Source organism: Schistocerca gregaria, chromosome X, assembly GCF_023897955.1.
Source record: "Schistocerca gregaria isolate iqSchGreg1 chromosome X, iqSchGreg1.2, whole genome shotgun sequence".
Classification (NCBI taxonomy): domain Eukaryota; kingdom Metazoa; phylum Arthropoda; class Insecta; order Orthoptera; family Acrididae; genus Schistocerca; species Schistocerca gregaria.
Window position 1 is genome coordinate 106,272,682 of NC_064931.1, and position 24,832 is coordinate 106,297,513.

The 24,832-nt window shown below is 37.8% G+C and overlaps 1 protein-coding gene across 2 annotated transcripts in view; it reads left to right on the top strand.

Annotated features, from left to right (window-relative positions):
• The window catches only part of LOC126299563 (ankyrin repeat domain-containing protein 13C), a 105,048-nt gene extending 81,888 nt beyond the window's left edge, over positions 1-23,160 (top strand). For both annotated transcript variants that reach the window (XM_049991560.1, XM_049991561.1), the window contains exons 7-11: positions 3,764-3,928; positions 6,050-6,199; positions 17,905-18,034; positions 20,442-20,559; positions 21,812-23,160. In XM_049991560.1, coding sequence (XP_049847517.1) covers positions 3,764-3,928; positions 6,050-6,199; positions 17,905-18,034; positions 20,442-20,559; positions 21,812-21,827 — 579 coding nt within the window. In that variant the 3' untranslated portion in view covers positions 21,828-23,160. The remainder of the gene's footprint in view (positions 1-3,763; positions 3,929-6,049; positions 6,200-17,904; positions 18,035-20,441; positions 20,560-21,811) is intronic.
• The last annotated feature ends 1,672 nt before the right edge of the window (positions 23,161-24,832 follow it).

The following is a 24,832-nucleotide window of genomic DNA, read 5'->3' on the forward strand; positions in this document are numbered from 1 at the left end:
CCATGAACACTGGTTCTGCCTCATAATGTGGGCAGCGATTGTTGACCACTGCCTCATGGTATCGTCGTCCTTCTACAGTGCCCCACAGGCAAGGCATATTTGCACTTCCTGCTGGTGATCCTGCCTCACTTGCTGGAAGACGTGTCTTTGGTGGTACAAAAGATAATTTGTCTACTACATAAGATGGACATCAACAAAAGCAAAATGAGGATAATGGAATATAGTCGAATTAAGTCAGGTAATGCTGAGGGAATTAGATTAGGAAATGATACACTTAAAGTAGTGAAGGAGTTTTGCTATTTGGGGAGCAAAATAACTGATGATGGTCGAAGTAGAGAGGATATAAAATGTAGACTGCCAATGGCAGGGAAAGCAATTCTGATGAAAAGAAATTCGTTAACATTGAGTATAGATTTAAGTATCAGGAAGTTGTTTCTGAAAGTATTTGTATGGAGTGTAGCCATGTATGGAAATGAAACATGGACTATAAATAGTTTAGATAAGAAGAGAACAGAAGCTTTCGAAATGTGTTGCTACAGAAGAATGCTGAAGATCATATGGGTAGATCACGTAACTAATAAGGAGGTACTGAATAGAATTGTGGAGAAGAGAAATTTGTGGCACAACGTAACTAGAAGAAGGGATCAGTTGGTAGGACATGTTCTGAGACATCAAAGGATGACCAATTTATTATTGGAGGGCAGTGTGGAGGGTAAAAATCGTAGAGGGAGACCAAGAGATGAATACACTAAGCAGATTTAGAAGGATGTAGGTTGCAGTAGGTACTGGGAGATGAAGGAGTTTGCACAGGATAGAGTGGCATGGAGAGCTGCATCAAACCAGTCTCAGGACTGAAGACCACAACAATAACATGATGGTGTTAAAGTTCACTTCCCAATTTCCATGTACATGTTAGTCGACAATATCTACACTGCCCGATGAATCAAACGAGGTGGTCCAGCTCTGTTGCCTGCCAAATCACCAGACTTCAAACCTGTAGATGGCCAGCTGAAAGAAGTTTTGTAAGCAGAGCCCATCCCTGACATGCAGACACTTGAACAGCGCATTCATAATGCCTGTGATTCCAATTTGTTCCAGGATGGTACATTTGAATGTGTTCATTAGTCACAGCTGTATTGATTTTGCATATGCTTAAAGATGCTGGGGGGAGGCGGGGCACTTCAGACATCTTGTCTGTCTACATCTAAATCTATGTACATATTCCACAAACTACTGTATGGTGTGTGGTGGCTATCCTGCTTCACTTGCAAATAGAGCGAAGGAAAAACAATTGTGTGTAAGAGTCCGTACAAACCTTAATTCTCTCACTGTATCTTCATGGTCCTTACGTACAGTGTATATTGGCGGCAGTAGGATCATTCTACAGTTGACCTCAAATGCCAGTTCTCTAAATTTCCTCAGTAGTGCCTTGTGATAATAACATCATCGTCCCTCGAGAAATTCCCATTTGAATGCATGATGCATCTCCATAATACTTGCATGCTGATCGAATGAACTTGTAACAGATCTAGCAACACACCTCTGAATTGGTTTGAGGTCTTTCTTCAATCTGACCTGGTGGGGATCCCAAATGCTCAAGCAGTACTAACAGTGGGTTGCATCAGAATTCTATATGCCGTCTTCTTTCAAGATGAGCTACATTTTCCCAAAATTCTCCCGATAAAATAAAGCTGACCATTCACCTTACACTCTCATTCCATCTTATATCACTCTGCAGTGTTAAACCTAGATATTTTATGGATGTGACTGTCGAGCAGCACACTGCTAATTCTGTATTTGATTGTTACAGGATTGTTTTTCCTACTCATCTGCTTTACCTTACATTGTTCTACATTAAGAGCAAGCTGCCATTCCTCACACCAACTAAAATTTTCGCTCAGAGAATTAGTAGACAGTATACTGCTTGATATTTTATTTTGGTATATGAGCTTATTTTGGCTTTATTGTGTTCATCGGTATATCTGAAAACAATCACATTTATTTACAATTTACATACTATGTAATTTACGAAGGTTTTTTCTTTACATTGAATGTTGTGCTCACAAACCTGACTTTGTTAACGGACATATGCCAACTGTGTGTGAGTAAACTATCACTGCTGTCTGAAGTTGTTGGATATAATTTTTTTTTCAGTAATGTTTTAAAGTTGTCCAATAATTTACTGTTGCACATATATTAAAATACATTTTCTATTGTTTTGACACTTAGAAATTTGAGTTCGATGGCTAGTTGTTTACTCGAAGATATGTTGTTGCATGTCATTTATGTACTGAACTGTATTGATGTGTTTAGGTTATCTGTTAACAGTGTCTAAAATTTCAATAATTTTTTCAAAAACTGTGTGTGCTTGAAATCAGTTGGTGTATATGTGTATTTCAAATGCCTCCAAATTATTCATGATTGGACATTGTAGGATTTTGTGCAGGATTTGTTGTGCATTTTCAGTGTTGTCAGCTTCATGTTTTTGATTTTTGTGGTGTGTAAAGAAGGTGTATTGGTTGTTGTTTGTTTCTGCCATGTGTTCTTTGAATCTCCCCATTTGTCCTATCTGTAATTAACTGCAATAACTGCACACAATTTTATATAGGATACATAGAAAGAAATTTCATAGTCAGATTCAGAGAATACACAAGAGATACAAATAATAACCAATCTGCCTTTTTTACACACCACAAAAATAAAAAATACAAAGTCGACAACATTGAAAATGCATAACAAATCCTGCCCAAAATCCCAAAAGGTCCAATCATGGATGTTTTGGAGAAATTTGAAATATACATACACACCTAAGATTATAGCTACAATATACTAAATGTAAAAACTGATTTCAGGCACACACAGTTTTTAAAAAAAATTCTATTGATGCTTTATGTAGGGATAACAGATAACCAAATTTCTGTTACCCCTACATAAAATATCAATAGAATTAAAAAAAAAAAACACCAGAGACTACAAACACATAAATAACAGTTCCATTGATACCTTTGAGTGAACAACTAGCTGTCAAACTTGAATTTCAATGACTCTCAGAATAATAAAAAATATATGATAATTTGCTGTTGTATGCATATTATAAAACAACTTTAAAATGCTACTGAAAAAAATTCTACATCCAACTACTACAGACAGCAGTAATAGTTTACTCAGAGTTGACATAGGCCCACCTTACAAAGTCAGGACGTGAGTGTAACATCCAGTGTAAAAGAACCTTTATAAACTGTGTATTATATAAATTACAAATACATGTCATTGTCAGCAGATGTACTGGGGAAGGCAATAAAGCTGAAATAAGCTTAAATCTGAGAATAAAAATCAAGCTGTGTACTGGCAACCAAATCTCTGCATAATGTTCCATTGTTACATAATATATGCTGCAGGTCCCACAATACATTCAATGATGACATCTTACCATACACCACATCATCATCAGTAAATAGCCGTAAATTGTGGCTCACTCTCTCTGCCATATCACTGATGTGTCTAGAGAATAGGAGCTGTCGTATCACACTTCCCTGGGGCACACATGGTGATAGTCTTCATCAAAGAATGTCGTGCACTGCATTGCATTGTACAGGCATGAAGTCTTAATAAATACCTTGTAGCATATAGCAATTTTTCGCCATTTTTGCTTCCACGACTATTATGATTATGCTGCCCAGACATATTAATAAATGTAACAGTAAAAACAATGTAGAGAGGTTTTTTTTTGGGTAAGGTAATTTACACTGAAACTTATTTTCAGGAAATGGTCGGGCCTTTCCATGCAGATTTTTATGTAATCAATGGAATGTTACTTGAATCAAGGAAGAGGAGAGAACATCTGTCAGAAGAAGATCTGCAAAAAAATAAGGCAATCATGGAAAGCCTGACAAAAGGCAGCACGCAAGGGTTTGACAGTAATGGAGAGGTAACTAAAACATCATGACGTATGATGCAAAAAACAATAACTCATATAAACAAACTTTAAAATCAGCTCTGCAAGAGTAATGACTTTGTAGACTTATTTTGGCCCAACTGTGTATAAAAAGAATGTCAGAGGGCAAGAATGAAAATGATTTGTTTAATGAACATAAAGCCTAACAGTAAAATGTTAATAATGATTGTTCACAGAAGTAAAAGCAAAATCCCTGTAGAAACACGGTTTTCCTATTTAATATTTGTTTCTCCATATGGTGTCCTCAGGATATTTTTGCATCAGATCATCCTCCATTGACTGTAGGTATCTGCCTGTATAAATCATTACTGTTGAGAGTAAATATTTAAGCCAGCATTTACTAATCATTGATTTTGTAACACTGCTTTTATGAAAATTCAACAATTAACATAGCTGTTCAAATTACAGTATGCCAACTACGCAGTATTGACTTTCTCTGGATTCCTCATTTGTTTATTCGGTATTAAAAGTTGGTGTGTAAGGACATAAAGTTCTCAGTGCTTCTGGTATCCTTACAGATGCTTTTATCATTATTTAATATCAAACATTATTTAATATCAAACATTTATCAGCATGTTGACCACTCCACCTCTCTTTGTTGGTTTAACTTGGGTATGGTGTTAGTCCTCCTCTACATATTCACTGTTCTGTGTGACACATTTTTCCCAACAAATGTTGATTTTATGGGGGCTGTTCATGAAATGTTCCATGTTGAAAATTACTTCATTGTCATTCTGGAAATGTCTGCCACTCAAATCATTACTTCAGCCAGGGAAAGAGGAAGAAGTGACTGGGTGCCACGTAATGAGAATATGGGGCATGAGGCAAAATTCTATAGCCCAGCGTACTAACTTGTGTGACTGTCCTGCACAGTATGATCTGGGAGCTGTCAGGGGGGCAAAAACACGCTCTTGGACATCTTCCCGTAATGCTTTGTCTGAACAGCCTCCCTTAACCTTGTCAGGAAACTTTGAGAATATGCTCCTTGTGTGATATTTCTCTTACAATCATAATCTGTTGGCACCATACCATGGCAGTACCAAAAAACACCCATCACAACTGTAAATCAATGCATTTACAATGTGTGGTTGCTCCTTTGTCTCGGGTAATAGTGGTACACCCAGCACTCATCCATGGTGATTAGGCGGCAAAAGAAGTCCTGTGAATTGGCCTGACATGTCTGTAACATTTCCGCTGCTGCCTTGATTCGGCAGGATTTTCTAATCATTGTGATCAGTCAGCAAATTTTGTTTATAAAATTATTGAGGTTGTCATGGCCACTAGTTGACATAATGCTTGTTCACTTTTGCCACAGGCTGTTCAGTTGAATTTTTTTTTAAGGTGTTCTCTTGACTTTTACCAGCTGCTCATGCTGGAAACAGACAGAAAAATTGTTAAACAATGATCGGCTGAAGAACCCGAGGCAGTAGCCAGTGGGTTATACTTCAAACTTTTGCACGTTCAGATGTCGTGCAAGATGTTGAATATCAGTCCATTGAGTTATGTTATTTTCACTTTTTCAACTATCATCTTCATTTCAATAAGCCAGTCATCGAGCACTTCTCCTGAGGCTCCCAGTGCTTCACGACAGATAGTCTGTAAATTTGTTTTTCATCATTCAGATTTTTCAAGCACACTGGGTACACTTGCACCTCTATTTAATATGTTGGTACATTGTTACCATGTGCTTCTGTTAGCTCAGCATGGATTTTTGCAGTGTTGTTTACCTTCAAATGTGAAAAACTATATTCCACTTTATAATGGTCTTCATCATTTTGTGTTGACACTTCTAGTGGTACGCTCCACTACTTTATTGCAGAGATTTCAGTGAGTGGCGTGACTGCATACATGCACTTCCAAGCAAAACTTTATGATCGCCCCTCGTGTATTAATTTGTGTCTAGGTTCTGAACTGTTTCACATTGACAGTTTTAATGTATGTATATACCGTAAGTTTTTATTTTTTAATTTATGCAACATTTTTAAATAATTGTTCTGTAGTTAAATGTAAGTATATTTACATAGATTTTCGTGCATGTTCCCTCTAGAAACAACTAAGCAGTGTATAACAGAATAAAGACATTTCAATTTCCAGCCAGTTAGAAGACCATCACTGTCACCTCCACCTGAGAGCAAAGTTACCTGGGAAGAATACATTAACAGTGATGTTGGTGCTCATCCCACATTAGGAAGGGAAATGGTGTATAAAGAAACGAGCAAAGCATTCAAGGCCACAGTGGCAATGGTAAGAAGATGTTTTCATTGTTGTTGTACTGACTTTTGACACCTCTGACTTCATATTTTATGTTTGTTACAGTTTCTTTATAAGAGTTAGAGAATTATCTGTAACTCACAGAATGATAAACGGTTAAATGAACCTGCATTGGGCACAAAAAAACTTGTTCCAAATCTGAGAAACAGTTCTTCCAGTGGAAAAGTTATCAATGTTTCAAAGTAAATTAGCATGCTACAAACCATGGTCAGTGCTCCGACTAGATGACTTACGTGCCTCAACAATAGGTTATCATCATCAGAGGTATATTTGAAAAGAGGCCAGACTAGTACAAGATTCCTGAAGGGGGACAGCAACCTTCCCAGAAGTTGCAGAAGCAGTCTGAATGATGGAATGATAGTAATAGTAGCCAAGATGGCCTGTTGGTGTTCTGAATGGCTGAAAGCAGGGGAAATCACAGTCGTTATATTTCCCAAGGACATGTGACATTACTGTATGGTAGAATGATGATGGCATCCCCTTGGGTAAAATATTCTGGAGGTAATATAGTCCCACATTTGATCTCTGGGTGCATACTGTTCAGGAGTATGTTATTGTTGGGTGAAAAAATTAGTGTTCTGCATGTCGGTGTGTAGAATGTTTAATTGCGTAGATAAGTAAGAAATTAAAATAAAAACTGGACAAGTGCAAGTAGGACTTATGCTATGATGATTCCATACAGGCTTAATTATGTATATTGATTATGATGATCATAATAATAAATTATTATTATTATTACTGCTATGACTATTATTATTTCGTGTGGCTCAGTGACCTGGTACAAGGCTTTGTATTGGATGCCATGAGAGTTGCCTGTCCCTGACATATCCCAGTTACCCAACTGAGGAAAGAGGACCTACAGTTTAGCTTGGAATCCAAACGATGTGTTTTTTCTGGAGACTCCTCACATGGTTGAAAGGTGGAGGCTAGGTTTAAAGGTAGACTGAAAAATATGTAGTCTGACTGAGATTCGATCCCACTTTCTCTCTGTTTCCAGGCATGCACTTTACCACTAGACCATGAGACCCTACTTGTATATAGAGAGTTCAGCTATTGGTTTTGATGAGTGAGTTCATGAATATCAGAATATGTGACATATATGGCCATGTCTTTTGATTGTATTGACTTAGAATCTTAAATTTTTTATGCCACCAATTGACCGTTGACCTTAGTATTTCACATAAATTTCTGCTTGATGCCTCTACGCATTCCAGAGAAATAGGGGTCTTGACAGACAGACAGACAGACGGATGGACAGACAACAAAGTGATTCTATAAGGCATTGTTAGTCAGCCTACTCCGTACCACCTACGAGTGAGCGTTTCAGCTTTCCTGGTGGACGGTAGGTGGTAGGTGTTTTAAGAAAATTTTCTTCAGTTTTCGTAGAATTGTGACATGAAGCATTTGGTGAGTGGTTAGAAAATTTTACTGTTAACGGAAACACAAAAGTGGGCAGTAGGTATAAAGGTTGACTACCTCTGCTAAAGGGTCCAGTTTTCTTCAAATTGAACCACAGAACCCTAAAAATGAATAGGCTGAAGTTAGATATAGTGGACATAAATGAAGTGTGGGGACAGGAAAAATGGGGCTTACGTTCAGCTGAGATACAAAACTTACGAAACAAGAAAATATAAAAATGCAGCAAACGAAGAAAGCAAAAGGGAATATAGATGTCTAAAAAGTGAGAATGACAGAAAGTGCAAAAGGGTAAGCAAGAATTACTGGGCTGTACAAGTACAGGAAAATTAGAGAAACCTGTGAAGGAACGAGAAGCAGCTCTATGAATATAAAGAGTGCAGATGGCAAGTCAGCACTGAGCAAAGAAGGGATGACTGAAAGCTGGAAGGATTATATAGAAGGACTATGTAAAGGAACTGACAACGATAGCAATATTATTGAAAAGATAGAGGAAGGGGATGAGTATAAGATGGGAAATAAGAGACTGTAAGAAGTTTTAACAGAACACAGAAAGACCTAAATATAAACAACGCACCTGAAGCTGATAACATTCTCTCAGTTATTGAGGTCCTTGGGAGAAAATACCGTGACAAAACTATTCCACCTGTTATGAGACAGCCAAAAATATAATCAGACCTCAAGAAAAATTTAGCAATTCCGATTACAAATAAAGCAGTACTCTGAATACTGATATGAATGATTTACAGAAAAACTGAAAAACTGGATCAGTCTGGGTTCAGAAAAATGCAGGAACTTGCAGTGTCATACTGACCCTCTGACTTAGAAAGAAGGCTGGTGAAAGCAAACCTAATTTTATAGTATTTGTAGATTTAGAGAAAACTTTTAACAATGTTTATTGAAATACACTCTTTAAAATTCTGAAGGTGGCAGAAATGAAATATAAGGGGTGACAGGCCTGCTAGTGCCATTGATGTTCTGCTAGGTATGACAAAGGGCTTGGGAAGATCAGTTGAATAAAATGGACAAGTCTCTTTAAAATGTGTTATAGAATTAACATCAGCAAAAGTAGAACAAGGGTAATGGAGTGTAATCAAATAGAATTGGGAAGTGCTCAAGGAATTAAATTCTGGAATGAGACATTAAAAGTAGTTGAATTTTGCTATTGGGGTAACAAAATAAATGTCAGTGGCCAAAAAAGAGATGAAATAAGATGCAGGGTCGTGGTAGCATGATAAGTGTTTGTGAAAAAAAGAAATTTGGTAATGTCTCGTATAAATCTAAGTGTGTGTATATGGAACGACGGCTGATGGTGTCAACCAACCCGCATCCTGACGTTCATCTTGCTAACCTCCAGGAATAGGAATGTTGACTGAGAAACCGAAAATAGGACGTCCATCTAGTGGCATAAGTGGGTGCAGCATTGTCACTGCTGAGGACACAGAAGGCTGTACAGCTTATGCAGGCTCCTTGTCTGTGATTGCCGTTGCTAAAGATGGCAACAGGCATGTGAGGAGAGAACACATATGAATCATTAGAAATAAGTAGTTAGCATGCCAGCATTGTAAATGGCTTGGGATGGATAAACGAATAGAAGATATGACCACCCGTTGCTGCAGATGTGTGGATAACCAGGCACTTCCACACCAAGAATTTTGCAGTTGGCCTCAACCTGATGGTCATTGGCAGTGTATCCATATTGATTTTGGTGGTCCTTTTTGCAACACACAATGGCTCATTATCTTCAGTGTGTACAGCAAATAACTGTTTGTCATTCCAGTACATTCAACCACTGGTGCTATTATTATCAGTGTCTCTTGCTTGGAAGGTTTACCACAGAGATTTGTTTTGGACAGTGGTCCAGAATTTTCTTCATTGGAATTTAAACAATTTCACCAACAAAATGGAATTCAACATATCCAAATGACACCATTCTGTCCTCAATAAAACAATGAAGCTGAATGCTTCATTCACACTTTCAAGGCTAAGCAAACTTCATGCTTCTTGAGGAAAAATGCTTTGACATTATTCCAGAACACCAATTGCACTATGCCTGCTCACAGTGCTTTACCTGCAGAAAGGTTACGTGGTCATCACCACCACTCAAACTATTCTGCAATACCCTCTATGTTATAAACACATGTTGTAATGATGTGGCAGTCAGTACTCGGGTTTGTTCCTTAGGAAAATGCAATATAATTATAGCATTCTGAAGAGAAAGGCTGTCGTGTTGCCAATGATATTTGCGAACTGCTGCATCTGAGATTGATTTTTTATTATGAGGCCTACCTATTTGAATGTAGTTCTTGTGCAGTCATGGTGATTGTTCGTGTTCAGTAGCTTGCATGATCCACTGGGAATCAGTGTGAAAAGTTTGCAGCACTTGAGAATAAAAATTATCAATTTGATAACAAGAGACATCAAAATCCATATCATTTCCCATAGATAACTGAGATAGTGTGTTTGTGTTTGTGTGCTGTGCCATAGGGTGATACAGGATTTCATATTGATAACTGTAAAGTAGTAGTGACCAGTGTTGCAACTTCCGTACTGTACAATTAGGTACACCATTGGCCGGATGAAAGAGAGTTTATGATTGACCAGAAGAAAAAATTTTCTACAACACACAGGTTGCTGAAATTTTGCAACACCATAAATTTCAGCTAAATCTTCCTTTTCCAACTGACTACTTTGCTTGGGCCTCGTTCAACATCTGAGACGCGAACACTGTGGGGGTGTTACGTGTTGCCAATCTCGTGAGATAAAACTGCCACTGTTCCTTGTGATAATGCATCAACTGGAAACACTACTGGCCTTTGCGGATCAAAATCAGTAAAACAATGGTGACTAAGCAATGTGTGTTTCAGTTTATGAAAAAATTGTTCACATTCTCCAGTGCATTTAAAAGGAAAGTTTTTATGCCAGGGCCAATGCAAAGGAACAGCTGTTAGCAATGCGTTCAAAATCAATTTGATGGATTATGTCATTTGCACATTTGTAAGAGAAAGTAATCTTCCTATGGTCCCTGAATGCTTAATCACAGAACAAATGTCATTTATTTATTTATTTTTATTTAATCGTATGACTAGGGCTCCCTGTCGAGCAGGCCGTTCGCTGGGTGACGGTCTTTCAATTTGACGCCACTTCGGCGACCTGAGGATGATAGGATGATGATGATGATAGCACAACACTCAGTCCCTGGGCGGAGAAAATTCCCCGACCCAGCTGGGAATCGAACCCGGACCAGAGGATTGACAATCATCAACAAAGTAAGAGCATATGGACTATCAGACCAATTGTGTGATTGGATTGAGGAGTTCCTAGATAACAGAACACAGAATGTCATTCTCAATGGAGAGAAGTCTTCCGAAGTAAGAGTGATTTTAGGTGTGCTGCAGGGGAGTGTCGTAGGACCCTTGCTATTCACAATATATAAAAATGACCTTGTGGATAACATCGGAAGTTCACTGAGGCTTTTTGCGGATGATGCTGTGGTGTCTCAAGAGGTTGTAACAATGGAAAAATGTACTGAAATGCAGGGGGATCTGCAGCGAATTGACACATGGTGCAGGGAATGGCAATTGAATCTCAATGTAGAGAAGTGTAATGTGCTGTGAATACATAGAAAGATAGATCCCTTATCATTTAGCTACAAAATAGCAGGTCAGCAACTGGAAGCAGTTAATTCCATAAATTATCTGGGAGTACCCATTAGGAGTGATTTAAAATGGAATTATCATATAAAGTTGATCGTCGGTAAAGCATATGCCAGACTGAGATTCATTGGAAGAATCCTAAGGAAATGCAGTCCGAAAACAAGGAAGTATGTTACAGTACACTTGTTCACCTACTGCTTGAATACTGCTCACCGGTGTGGGATCCGTACCAGATAGGGTTGATAGAAGAGAGAGATAAGATCCAACGGAGAGCAGTGTGCTTCATTACAGAATCATCTAGTAATCGCGAAAGCATTACGGAGATGATAGATAAACTCCAGTGGAAGACTCTGCAGGAGAGACACTCAGTAGCTCGATACGGGCTTTTGTTGAAGTTTTGAGAACATACCTTCACCGAAGAGTCAAGCAGTATATTGCTCCCTCCTACGTATATCTCGCAAAGAGACCATGAGGATAAAATCAGAGAGATTAGAGCCCACACAGAAGCAATCCGACAATCCTTCTTTCCATGAAAAATATGAGACTGGAATAGAAGGGAGAACAGATAGAGGTACTCAGGGTACCCTCCGCCACACGCCAACAGGTGGCTTGCGGAGTATGGATGTAGATGTAGATGTAGATGTAGAATCCATCACGCTGACCATTCAGCTACCAGGGGCAGACATGGTCATTAACGATATGTTCCAAATATTCAGTTTCAGTGTTGAAAATGAATATTTCTGTGAGTCCTTCGTCAGTTAAAACTTGAAAAGGAGACTCCATACGTTTGAGATGCTGTTACCATGTTTGTCTGAATGCAGTGATGTCATCGAAATAATTTGAATAGAACAAAACGTTTGACATCACTTGTTCAAGAAAGTGTTGAAATAACACAGGAACAGAGGTGCTTCCGAAGTGAATGTACTGGTATTGATACAAGGCGGTTTCCTCATCTAGGGGAAGTCGAAGATAAGCATTGGCTAAATCAGTTTTTTAAAAGAATTTTCACCTTGCTAGGTGATCCATAATCTCATCAGTACATGGAATCAAGAAAGAATCAGTAAATGCTTGAGTCTTAACTGTAGCTTGATCATCCTGTTCACTTTTCTTGTGTTCACAGGGGGAGATGGCCATAGATTTGCAGAAATCTATGTCAAAATACCAATATCTTCTAATCCGTTGAGTTCAGAAGCAACTTCATCACAAATGGTGTGTGTGATACCACACAACTGTGGTAAAACTTAGGTTTTGCTGTGGTCTTGAGCATAATATGCATATTGAAATTCTTTGCGTATTCTGGTTTGCTGTCAAACAAATGTTCATATTTTTCAAACAAGTGATAAATACTGGCATGGGAAGTCTTTGTGTCAGTATCATGCACATTGCCCTGAATATCTAAACCAAGTAAATCACAAGAATCCATGCTAAAAACGTTGGGACTAGAACGTGTCTGAATGCTGTGAAAGGCACTGATGATGTAGTCATATTTCTATATTTGGCTTGCAATGTGCATTCTCTGAGAACAGAGCTACATTCATTATCATGGGGCCTGAGATGCTGGTGTGATTTTTGTAGAGGAGGATCTGAAGTGCTAATAAGTATTTATATTAATTGGTGTGACTGAAGCACCAGTGTCTAACTGAAACGGTACAGATTAATTTCAAATCTACAGAGAGATGGACAGTCTGTGTGTTTCAGCTGAATGTTACCATTTGTTCTGACTTCTGAAATACTGTCTTTGTCTGAATTGTGATTGACGAAGCATTTACCTGCACTTACATTAGCGAAATCATTAGAATGAGACAAATTTTGAACTTTGCATTTCACTGTGTGATTCCATTGCTTTCGTCCATGGTTCATAAGCACAGATTCAGAATGAGAGACCATATTTACTTCCATTTTGTCAAATTGAGATTTGTATGGAACAAAATTACTTTGTGTTTCCTTTGCAAGTACACTTGCTGTGTTTGTCCTCATCTGTGGCAGTGTTGGAATTCCACATGGTAGAGAAAGCAGTTTGTGTGGTCATAGATTACATAACATTTTACACGAGCCTCCAGAAGGTTTGAACTAGTCGATGAAGCAGCTGAGAGTGTCCGACTGTATCTATACTGTTGCTTGAGAGAGCCATTGTTGTTTGCCCTGTCAAACAGGGGTCACTTCAAGCTTGCAACTTTGCAAGAACAGCCACATTAAAGTCATGTTTGGTGAAGTCTTGAACTTCCTGAGGTTTAAACACTTAAAGCATGTCATTGAGACCAGGGTTTCAGTGCTTTATAACCTCAGCTAGTATTCTAAGTGTATCGCCTGGAAATGAGACTCCACAAGAGTAGTTGCATTTACAGTTCCTAGTCATGCCCTTGTGTTCAGCTATCCTTTCCATGTAAGACTGATTATTATGACAATGTGTATGAAAAAAATTTGAAACCAGCATCGGCTAAATGAATCTCAGGTTCAGAGAAGTCTTCTAATGCTCAGTTAATATTTTTGTGTGGTAAGGTTAGGGGTTGTAGCTGAGGGAACAACTTTTGACTAAATCTGGAAGTAGGCACATCTAACCATGGTAAAAAGGAGGAGGAGGAGGAGGAGGAGGAGGAGAAGATGATGATGATGAAAGTGTGTCATGTAGGCTTGCAAATGCTGCTCGAGCTACTGGCGGTGCTCCATCTATTTCTCATGTTGTGTATCAAAATAGTGGAAAGGTGGAGGAGGTGGCACCTGGCTGCTATCATTTTGTGCTTTAGTTGTTGTAGCTTGCTGGGTTTGTTGAGTTTCAATCAGTCAGCCAATAGCCATTAGTAATGAGGTAATATGTTGACTGAATAAGTGCAGTGAGTAATTGATCTCCAGAAGTTGCCATTGCATACTGGGATTAAAAGCACTTGAAATGGATATGAGTAATTTTAATGAGGTCTGAGCACTGCCACTATAAAACCAGACTCATCACCACTTGCTGTCTGATAGGTTGGTATCATCGGTGGCTAAGAGAGACAGTCAACATTTACAAAAAGATAACACATTAATAAGTTTATTTACACTATGTAATCTTAATAACTGAGATAAACAAAACTTTGTATGGCTCTAGCTTCTTTTGTGGTGCTGAGCTATACACAGAGAGAGTAATGTTTTTGATAGAAAGAAATAGTGTTGAATTCCAATACACTCTGATAGTCTCTTAATATTAGTAATGTTTAGTAGTGTCGTACTGTGTTGATGTATTGCTCCTCATTGTAGTTGTCCATGCAGCTGTTGGTAAGTCTGTAGATGCTCTGTATCTGGAGTGAAGCTCTAAATTGTGGCTGCTTAAAGAGATGCACTGGCCAATCAGTCGTGAGCTGTGAGGTCATGTCAGTTCTGTGTCCTCTGGTGGCATATATGCATGGCACTCCCCATTGGAGACCACGAGTGATGGATGTGCAAGCTTGCCCAGCAGCGCACTGGTGTAAGATTTAGCCGTGCCCTCTCTTGCATAGCCGTGAGTGAGGTGTCGGCTGCAGTTGACAAAGATGCCGTTGTTACTGGGGTGGGGGGGGGGGGCGTGGAGCAGTGGAACTGCTGTTGGGGGGAAAGAGGGGGGGGGGGGGTGTAAAAATTGTAATGGGGGTCCAAGGATTGATGTATGCAGATTCAAATTGACATAGATGCAGTATCTACACAGAAATAAAGAGGAGTGTACAGTGAAAACTAGAATGGAGAGCTGAATCAAACCAGTCTTTGGATTGAAGACCACAACAACAATATTGTAATGAAAAATTGTGGATGATGATGCAAAAATAAGGATGAGCATTGTTCAGTCCTCAGTAATGAATATCAAAAGCTTTCACACATTGTGTGTGCACACGTGCACTCATCCATGTGCGTGCCCACCCAGCCACACACACACACACACACACACACACACACACACACACACACACACACACACACACCTACTACTACTACTACTACTACTACTACTACTACTTTGTCTCAACAATGCACTGTAACTGGGCCAGTATTTTGAATTACTTAGCTCTGAAGAAAGTCATATTCTGAAAGCTCAGTAACATTTCAGTTTTGACATGTTTCCCAGTGGTGTGCTCATCTAGGCAACTTTGGCTCACAGTCATTTAGCTGTTTTTCTGATGTATCACCAGTACAAATAGCCAGCATTGCCAAGGTTCACCTTCAGTCATTGGTGGGCAAACTGGAGGTGAGCCCATGGTCAGGGGTTTCATGTACTTAGAGTGCCAACCTCGGACGATCTTTCGTTGGCCATTTTTGCTATAGTTCTTCCCTTGGTGCCGACAATGGTCATTTGCTGCAGGGGGTGAATCCAGGCTCCATTTATCTAGTGGCTTTTCTTTTTCTAGCTAAGCTGTTGTCTCGCCTGTGAGTTTTTATGGCTTCTCTGAGCAAATGGGCACAGTTGTTCTTCTGCACAGTGAGTATCTCCAATCTCCAAGTGGACAAATTTTATTATATTGTCGGTCTTATACAGTGCATAATCAGGCAAAACCGATTTCTGCACATGTCCCAACCTTTGATGCTGTTATTGTTCAGTGATCCTGGTAATGCTGGATCATACAATCATTTAGACATAGACTTTTCCACTTGTACTTGTCATGTGGTATATTTTGGACATTGCAAAAGCTCTAACAGTTTTCAGTCTTGTTTATGTTCCTATTGTGTATCCAATGCCTCACCTATACAGTGAGTGGTTATGTTGACTCCTCTCATTACTTGTTTTCCATGCATTACTTTAAATAATCATATCAGTAATGAAAATTGTAGAAAATGTTCATTTCCAAAGACCTGTAGCTCACTAGCAGCATTGATATCTGATTAAAAAACAAGGTCAACTAGTATATACAGATGTTCTGTGGCCTCCAAATTTAAAGTTTTTTATGCATTTGAACATCTGTGAAAACACATTGGTCACCGTATTCTCTCTGTGAAGCCTCCACACATGCATCATCTGCTTGAGACAGATTGGCTGTTAATACCCGTGGAGACCTATTGACTCATTATTTGGATCACTACGCTGCTGCATGTCTACTGATGGTAGTTGCTGTGGATATTAATTAATGGTCATACTAATGTATATTGGTAGCGTACTGTATGACATTCTCTACTCCCATTTTTCGTTGTACTTATTTGTGTGTCACTGAGTGGTTAATGTGACTGACTGCCATTGGAGTATCGGGGTTCGATTCCCAGTACTGCCATGGACTTTTGCTTAGTGAAAAGAATATTCTACTCAGGAGCTTGCTACATCAGGGGAGAGGGGAGGGGCTAAAAACAGAAGCAGAACCAACATAAAATAGCATAATTAAATACCTCAATACTTGTCATGAACACACACACACACACACACACACACACACACACACACACACACACACAGGATGGATAACACACAACTTCCCCAGTGAGTATTAGCATATAAACTGATGGCTAGGAGAAATGTAGGAAGACCTAAGAAGAGACGAAAAAGAGTAAGAGGTGACTGGATTGTGACTTTCGTGAAGCTGTGTGGATTAAGAAGATTTTAATGAGGAAAGTGATCACGAGGAAAGTATATTTGAAGCAAGTGCTGAAGAAGAGTCATGTTAACATATTAACTTCTGCCAAATTACCAGAAGGCAACTGTATATGGAAGAGATTCAGTACTCTTCAGTGTTCAACCAAAAACTGGATTGAAATATTTCCAGCTTTTACCTGAGAAAATTTATTAATAAAATACCAACTACTATGAATAAATACATACAATGGAGAAAATACAGAAAATTATGCAACTTAAATGCAATACTCAGTGTGCTCCTTTAGAAGGATGTCTGTTAAGAATGGATGAAGACATTCGCGAGCATAAAATTATGAACATGAACATGACTCAAGATTTGAAGGCCTAAGTAGTTAGTTGACTGTTGTGCTGAAATTTGTAGATCCAGAATACCATTCTTCATAGGTGTTTTGATCACTGTTTCTTCTACATGTTTTGAATCCTGCATTTAAAAGTATAAAATGATTAGTGTTTATCATCCTGCTAGTGAGGCCATTAAAGATTATTTTAGACCAAGAGGTTGCGCCTGTTACACAAGAATGTGAGTGATGCCAGTGTCTATACTGACGAGATGTGAAAAAGGTTCCAAGACAAATTAAGGAAACTCATTAGATCAAGTGAAAGAAATTAACTAAAAGAAGTCTGCAAAATGGGTCCTTAGAATGTCTTATAAAATTGCGTGAATGCAGCTGTATCTAATAAGGAGACTCATTTTATATGTCTGTATTACTCTAATTTTAAAGACAAAACAGTAAGCCATGAAAATATGAAGATTCACAGAGACTGAGAATATTTGTCTGATTCATAAAATGGTTACTAGCTCATATTCAGATGTGGAATAATTGTATCATCATCATGTGTTTTAAATTTAAATATTCCTACTGTTGTTGTTTTCTTATAATAAAGTATAATTTCGCTCCTGCTTTTTTGAAGAAATGTTTAGAAACCATAGGGATATTTTTGCATTTTTAAGATCATAAGCATAAATTTTCTTCCACAGTATCATTATGCCGTGTAATAAAAGTAACTATGCTGTAACCTACACATCTTTTTATAATTTTCAGAGTCCAGATTTCCCATTATCAGTGGAAATGCTTTTAAATGTACTGGAAGTTATTGCACCTTTTAAACATTTTAGTAAACTTCGTGAATTTGTTTTAATGAAACTTCCACCTGGATTTCCTGTTAAAATAGGTAAGATACTTTACAGCTCTCTTTTGTTTGTAAAATTAAGTGTATTAGATATCTTTATTGCAGAACTGTAAATTTATGTAGAATTGCACTGCTTAAAGTAGACGTTATTTCTTAGCTGGAAATAGATGAGGATTTCTTTTATAATATTAACATGGACATTCTGAGAAAATATCCTTTGCTACACAATAATTTTCATTGCAAAATACTCTGGTCACCTTGGAATGGGATGACCGCTCCTCAGTGTTACGAATGAGTGCTTAGGTTTAATGGATGTTTGGAGTGCAGAGTGCAAGATATATAACAGACAGTAGAACAATAGAGAAACCAATTGGTCACCTCCATTTTCAGAAAATGTGAAATAATGCTAGGAGCAGATTACGATTATCCAGCAACTGCCAGTGAGTATTACAGAAATGCTGTGATCGTAGGATGGTAATGTTTTGCTGTTGACACTGTGTGTGGCAAACCATTATTAGGTAAAAGGTCATTCAATGTCCGTGTCACATTCAAACATCAGAAACATCCCAACTCTTCTAAACAAAAAAGGTCACAGTATGTGCCATGGCATAACTGTCAAGAGTACCTTTCAGTGGTGCCACACATACTTTTAGAGCGCTGTGTACATCACACATTATTAAAAATAAAGTTCAAATGGAGCCTGTATTTGTCCATTGGTCTAGTGCAGTTGTACCACAGAAGAGTGAAAACAAAAACAGCTTCATTAATCCAGTGAATTATGCTTCTTGTTACATTACATCAATGAGCATAGCATGTTCAACATTATCCAGAAAAAAACCTGGTGAACAAATATTGTGAAATTTGTACAGGTCTTTGGTGGCAGAGTATGCTACAGGAAAATATTCATCTGAGATTTCTTGGGACATGGGGTTAAGCTTTCATGTGCCAGCATCCAGATTCTGTGGCTATTTACCAACTGAGGTCATGCAGTGGTTAAGACAATGGACACTTTGTGGAACAACGAGTTTCAGATCCCCATCTGACCACCCATATTTAGATTTACCATAGTTTTTCTTGAACTGGTTTAAGTGAGTATGAGGATGGCTCCTTTGAAAAGAATACAACTGATTTCCTTTCTCATCTTTATGCTTTGTGTTGAGTGATCTCACTATTGCTGCAATGGAGTGCCAGCTCGGGTCTCAGTTACCACTTCATGACAATCTACAGGAATAGTGCACATCTTTCCCTGTCAGTCTCCATCCATCATACTAAGGACGTTCTACAATTATGCATTGTCACATGAGGGGATACATTAGTTAAAACACCGACTCTAAGTGATTAATTTTCTAGCAAATATTTAGTATGATTTGGGTTTAAATTCCCACCTCTCCATCTGGATTTAACTTCCTGCAGTTTTTCATCAAAACACTTTAAACAAAACTTGTGATGGTTTCTTAAGGGAAGGCTGCATCCAGTTTCCTGGTTCATCGTAATTTATTATGCATTTTTAGGTTTAATTTCTTCAGTGTTAATAGTATATTGAAACCTAACATCTTTCTACCATTTGCCTGAGTAATCGCAGATATTTTGTTCTACAAAGATGACTCACATTAGTGTTAGGTGAATTGTCATGATGTTTTGGCTTATGTAGGTTTGGAACAAATACATTTGCATGTCCATGTCCTTTCAGAATTTTTTTTTTTCAGTTGCCATTTCTCTTAAAGGAAGATCAGTGCCCCATTTTCACCATTATGCTATTTTTGTGCAAAGTATTAAACAGTTGTTATCTTCTTCTTCTTCTTCTTCTTCTATGCTGCTGCTGCTGCTGCTGCTGCTGCTTTTCCCCTTTTTCTCCAAGGTTGGCATTTTTATATGGGTTCAGACAATGGTAGTGGTAGTAATGGCCATATGCCCTTCCTGATGCTATATTAAGCAGTTGTTATTGATCAGATTACTTTTAATGCTTGCACGATGTACATATTTATATACAGTTATTTATTTTTGGCCATGATTGAAATGAAATGACTGAACTATTATTGTAATAATGTGTTTTTAACTACTGAATCAATCCTACAGAACATAATAATAAGTATAACTTTTTAAGATAGGTCATCTATTGATTGAGGCTTAGGGCTGGCCCATTAAGTAAATACATTCCATGCTGTAGTCAAAAGAAACTAATGCTTTTTACACCAATGTGACACACCAACTTTTGATATTAAAAGCAATTTTTCAGAAATAATTATGTTGCCTAAGAAAGATAAGGTACAGTAAATAGGTTTGCTTGCTATGACAATTAAGTGTTAAATATAAAGTTTTCTAAAAAGGGAAGAAACTGTTGGGCATAGTGAATGAATGACTACAATAACTGACTTCTACACATTGAAAATTGAGAATTTGTTGATGGTTGATCAGTATTAAAAATAGTGACATGCATCTTTCTTTTTAGATATTCCAATTCTTCCAACAGTTACAGCCAAGATAACATTCCAGGAATTTGCATTTAGGAATGACATCAAAGCAGAGCTTTTCGAAATACCTTCTCACTATGTAGAAGATCCTACAAGGTAAGGAATATGTGTGAATAGTAGTAGTTTTCTTTGTAACTTTACCCTTACCTAACATTTACTTGTTCCAAGGAATTTCAGCATACTCCATTACAGATGTTGTAGTATACATTATTATGTGCATCTATTTATGATAAGTATGGTAGAGGTACAAGATAAATGTGTTGTTTCCCAAAATTAAGTATCTGGGATTTTTAAGTAAAGAAAAATTATGTTACAGATAGAAATCTCAAGTTCTGAAATACATCCTTTCCCCTAGATTTGTAAAAGTGTTGAAAAATCAGTAACACAAATTTTGGTTCATTTCATGTAGTGTGTGCCAAGGAAATTATATGTACAACTGATGCAGAATGTGTTTCTCATGCATTATTTACAATTTTAGAACTAGAAAACACACAAATTAAAAGAAATGATCAATTAGAATGGATTTTATTTCATGCCACTCATCTTCAATTTTTGAGGCTGGGTTTTTTAACTGTTGATGATGCTCTGGGTTCCCTAAATTACTTAATGCAATTGCTTCAGTGGTTCCTTTGAAAAATAAACAATCCGTTTTCTTTCTCATGCTATATTCAAGTTTGAGTGGCTCCACCAGTCTCCTGGAATTAACAGCCAATACATTCAGTTATCATGATAGATAAGTATGTTACAGTACAAAAAAGCATTGTAAGTTACTTTAAGACATATATACCAAAACATGTCAGAGTGTAAAATGTCTTAATCACTACGTTGCTTCCACTTGATCAATTCAGCCACAGAAGTGTAGGTCGTGTCAGAGATTTACAAAATTTTGGTTGTTTACTGAGAACATCTTAACAATGATAGTGTCTTACAAGAGTTTCTAATTTAGTGATGTTCGTGAAGATTTATTAGAGTAATATTTTATTTGAAGCAAAAACTTTTTTACTATGAATCTTGTCTCTTAGTCAGAATTTTTGTGAAATTCAACAATTAACAATTTGTAATAGTATTAACTTGTGTGCTAATAATATTGTTGTGCAGCAAGTAAAATCCTGGACTTAGAATGAGAAGATCTGAACTCGTGTCTTAACTGTACTAAATTCTGCTTTTTATTTGATAGTGTTCCAGAAATTGTTTCAAATGAATAATGGCTGGGACAGTTCATTATTTAAGACAATTTCCTGTTCCCTGCTTTGTGAACTATGAATCAGATTTATGATTCTTTAAATAATGAAACATTTTGTTTCCATTCTTAGAAAATGTATTTCATATGATGGTTTCTATTTTCCAGATTTCCAGAATTATGACACCTCGACCAAATAATGTTAATTGAAATAAATTACCGATATCCTTTGGTTAACAACACCAACAAACCTAATGATCATAACAGTGCTATGCCCACTGATGAAATCCTAATAAAGGCACATCCATCAGCTTCTGTGTTCAAATCATCTTCAAAGACTTTATTTAAAAAGAAAGACTTTGAGTTCATTTTTTATGAAAGTATAACATCTAGATTAACTGATATTGGAAATCAGTTCCGCAGAACTAGTGAACCAAGTAAAAGTTCAACAGAAGAGGAACAACATCATGGTAAAGATATTGTTGTGCTTGTCAGTGAAAGGAGTAATGAAAATAAAATTTTTAATGAAGTACAAAATGCTGTTGCTGTACCCAATAATAAAAACCGGTTACCAACTCTTAGAACTCTGTGTCCATCCACAACAGTCAACAGCATACTGAACCCCAGTGTCACAGATTCACAATCAATTGCTCTTGAGTTTCCATTACCATTTAACTTAGGCAGTAGTTACTCCAGTCACTGTACATTTTATTTGGAAAAGTGTGTATCACAAAGGTAGGGGGAAATTTCAAGTTTCTTCTCCAGCGTAGAGCTCACTGCAAGTGATTTTAGTTTTGTATTGTCTCCAAGTGATTGTGTTTCTCACATAATCTTTAGAAACAAGTACTCACAAGGAACAGATATTCACCAAAGGAAGCCTACAACACTCCCAGAGTCCTTGATGGTATGGTGTTAAATTGGATTATTTACATGGCTGTGTTACTCATGAAAGTTAGGCAATAAATTTCTTAATCAAAGATGTGAAAATGAGAAATGGATGCATGTGTGCGCGTCTTGTGTATTTATTGGGAATTTATTTTTTGAATGGTTTTGTGACAGATTTGTACAGTTATCATTTTATAATAAATTTAGGCTGTTAATTAAAATTGAAGTCTGCACTGAAAATGATAAATATTGTTTAGTGTGTTTTGTATTATCAGTAAGTTTATTAAACTAAACAAACATTTTATATGACAAATTTTGTTAACTTCATATTTTGGTTTGGAATCTTGTATAATTGTATAAATACAAAAAATTATTAGGTGTATTAAAATATTTGTTATTTTGAATAAAGTGATTGCAGTGTGTTGTTTCTATGCCTTAATCACATGCAGAGATACATAAATTATTTTTACCTTTTCACATTTACATTTGTAAGTTAAAACCGTAGATGACTTTAAGACAATGAAAAAATTCTGCAGTGGAAACTATACAGTGGTAATGAGACAGAAGTGAAATGAAGGAAATAATGGGTGGTTCACAAGCATGAAGTGAAGGTGAGAGAACAACAAATCAAAATTGTTCCCAAGGAGGATACCTGTGATGATTTTTTAAGAACTATAGTAATGGAAAGCCCTTGGTATAATATCAGGGTGTCCACCACCATGGAAAATGGAATTTTTCTGTCCTGGAAAACTTGGGGGAAGCTCAGGTAATTTTTGAACTTTGTTTAAAATCCCTGGAGAAGGCGTGGTGTCTCTCTTGATTTTTGGCAGAGGCATTTGCTTGCCTTTTGCATTGGTTTGATGCAGTTCTGTGCTCACTATTCAGCTTTGGTGCTGCGAGACTGCCCTCCATTAGGGTTTTGGGATTCCCCAACCCTTGCCCTCACTCAATTCAGTGCAGTGGCCAGCCGATCAGCCCGGCCTGCGCGAGTCCAAACAAGCTGTGTGGAGTTTGTTGTTGTTGTTGTTGTTGTTGTTGACATGAAATGGCTTGCACACTTGTTACTGCAGTGTGGGTGTACTATGCTGGTATGTTGTTGTTGATGATGATGATGATGATGGCGGCGTGATTTTGTGTTTTGCGACACAATGTGACCAGCAACGATCTGTGATGTATTTGATGTGCTTTACATTTACATCCGTTCAAATTTGCTGCTTTATTTGCTAATTCAATGTTATCACAAAGACGTGTGCTTTCAGAGGAGTTTGTGACATGGGAATTGAGGTGACTCTTTGTGTCATTTCCATTCTCATTGGCCAACATTTCTGATGCTGCTGTGGGTCTTAGTCAACATAACCTACTTTAAATTCCTTACACTGGACCGACTCTGGGAGAGGTGCAGGCAAGAGGGTGGAGCAGAAGTTGCTTATAACTAGGGAAAAAGTGCTGATTGCAAAAATTTTCTAGTGGCTTCCCTTCTTTGTGAATTCTCTTCCACGTATCACTATATGGTGTAGATGTGATTCTGTGTAATGCAGGTGCTACATCAGGGCTTACTCAGTGATCTGGAAATATGCTTTTAACTCCCACTGGACTGAGAATCCAGAATTTTGGTGGATCGCAGACCACACATCTGAAAAATTCCGTGTTTGGTTCATGCTCTCTAAAAGCAACTTGTCACTCAGCAATATAGGCAAGTAGGCCTTGGCCAGTCGTTAAAGGGAAAGAACCATACTGGACTTGAGGCTATTAGGAAGATTACATTGTCTCTATCCATGTTAATCACCACAAATAGCCATGGATCCAGTGCTGCCATGGATCCAATGCTGCCTGCCACCTCGGGCTGCCGTCAGCTGATTGTCAACTCCGACAAAGGAAAGGACAGATTTGATGGTGCCATGATTTGGCAGGTGCACTAGAAAATAAAATTACCAGTTTCAGTGAAGAAAAGTAGTATTTGTAATTATTCTCAGAGTATTTTTAATCTGCCACAGCATGTGCAGGGAGTGCATCGTGCAGTTGTGGTGTGCCTCAGCAACCACATGTTCCCCAAGGCAGTCACATCAAGAACCTACTGCAGGAACTCCTGGATGATGGACGACAGTGCTAGATTAAGGGCAGAGGGATGCCATGATGAAGCCAGAGGTCCTTCTGTATCAGTTGGCTGCTGTGAGAGACAGTCTTCTTGGGACAATGGCAGGACACCAGATGTGTTTCCATATAGTAACATTGCTTCAGAAATGCATCTTGAATAGTCAAAAGTAAATTATGGCATTGTGTTGAGACTGAAGATGCTGTTCATTA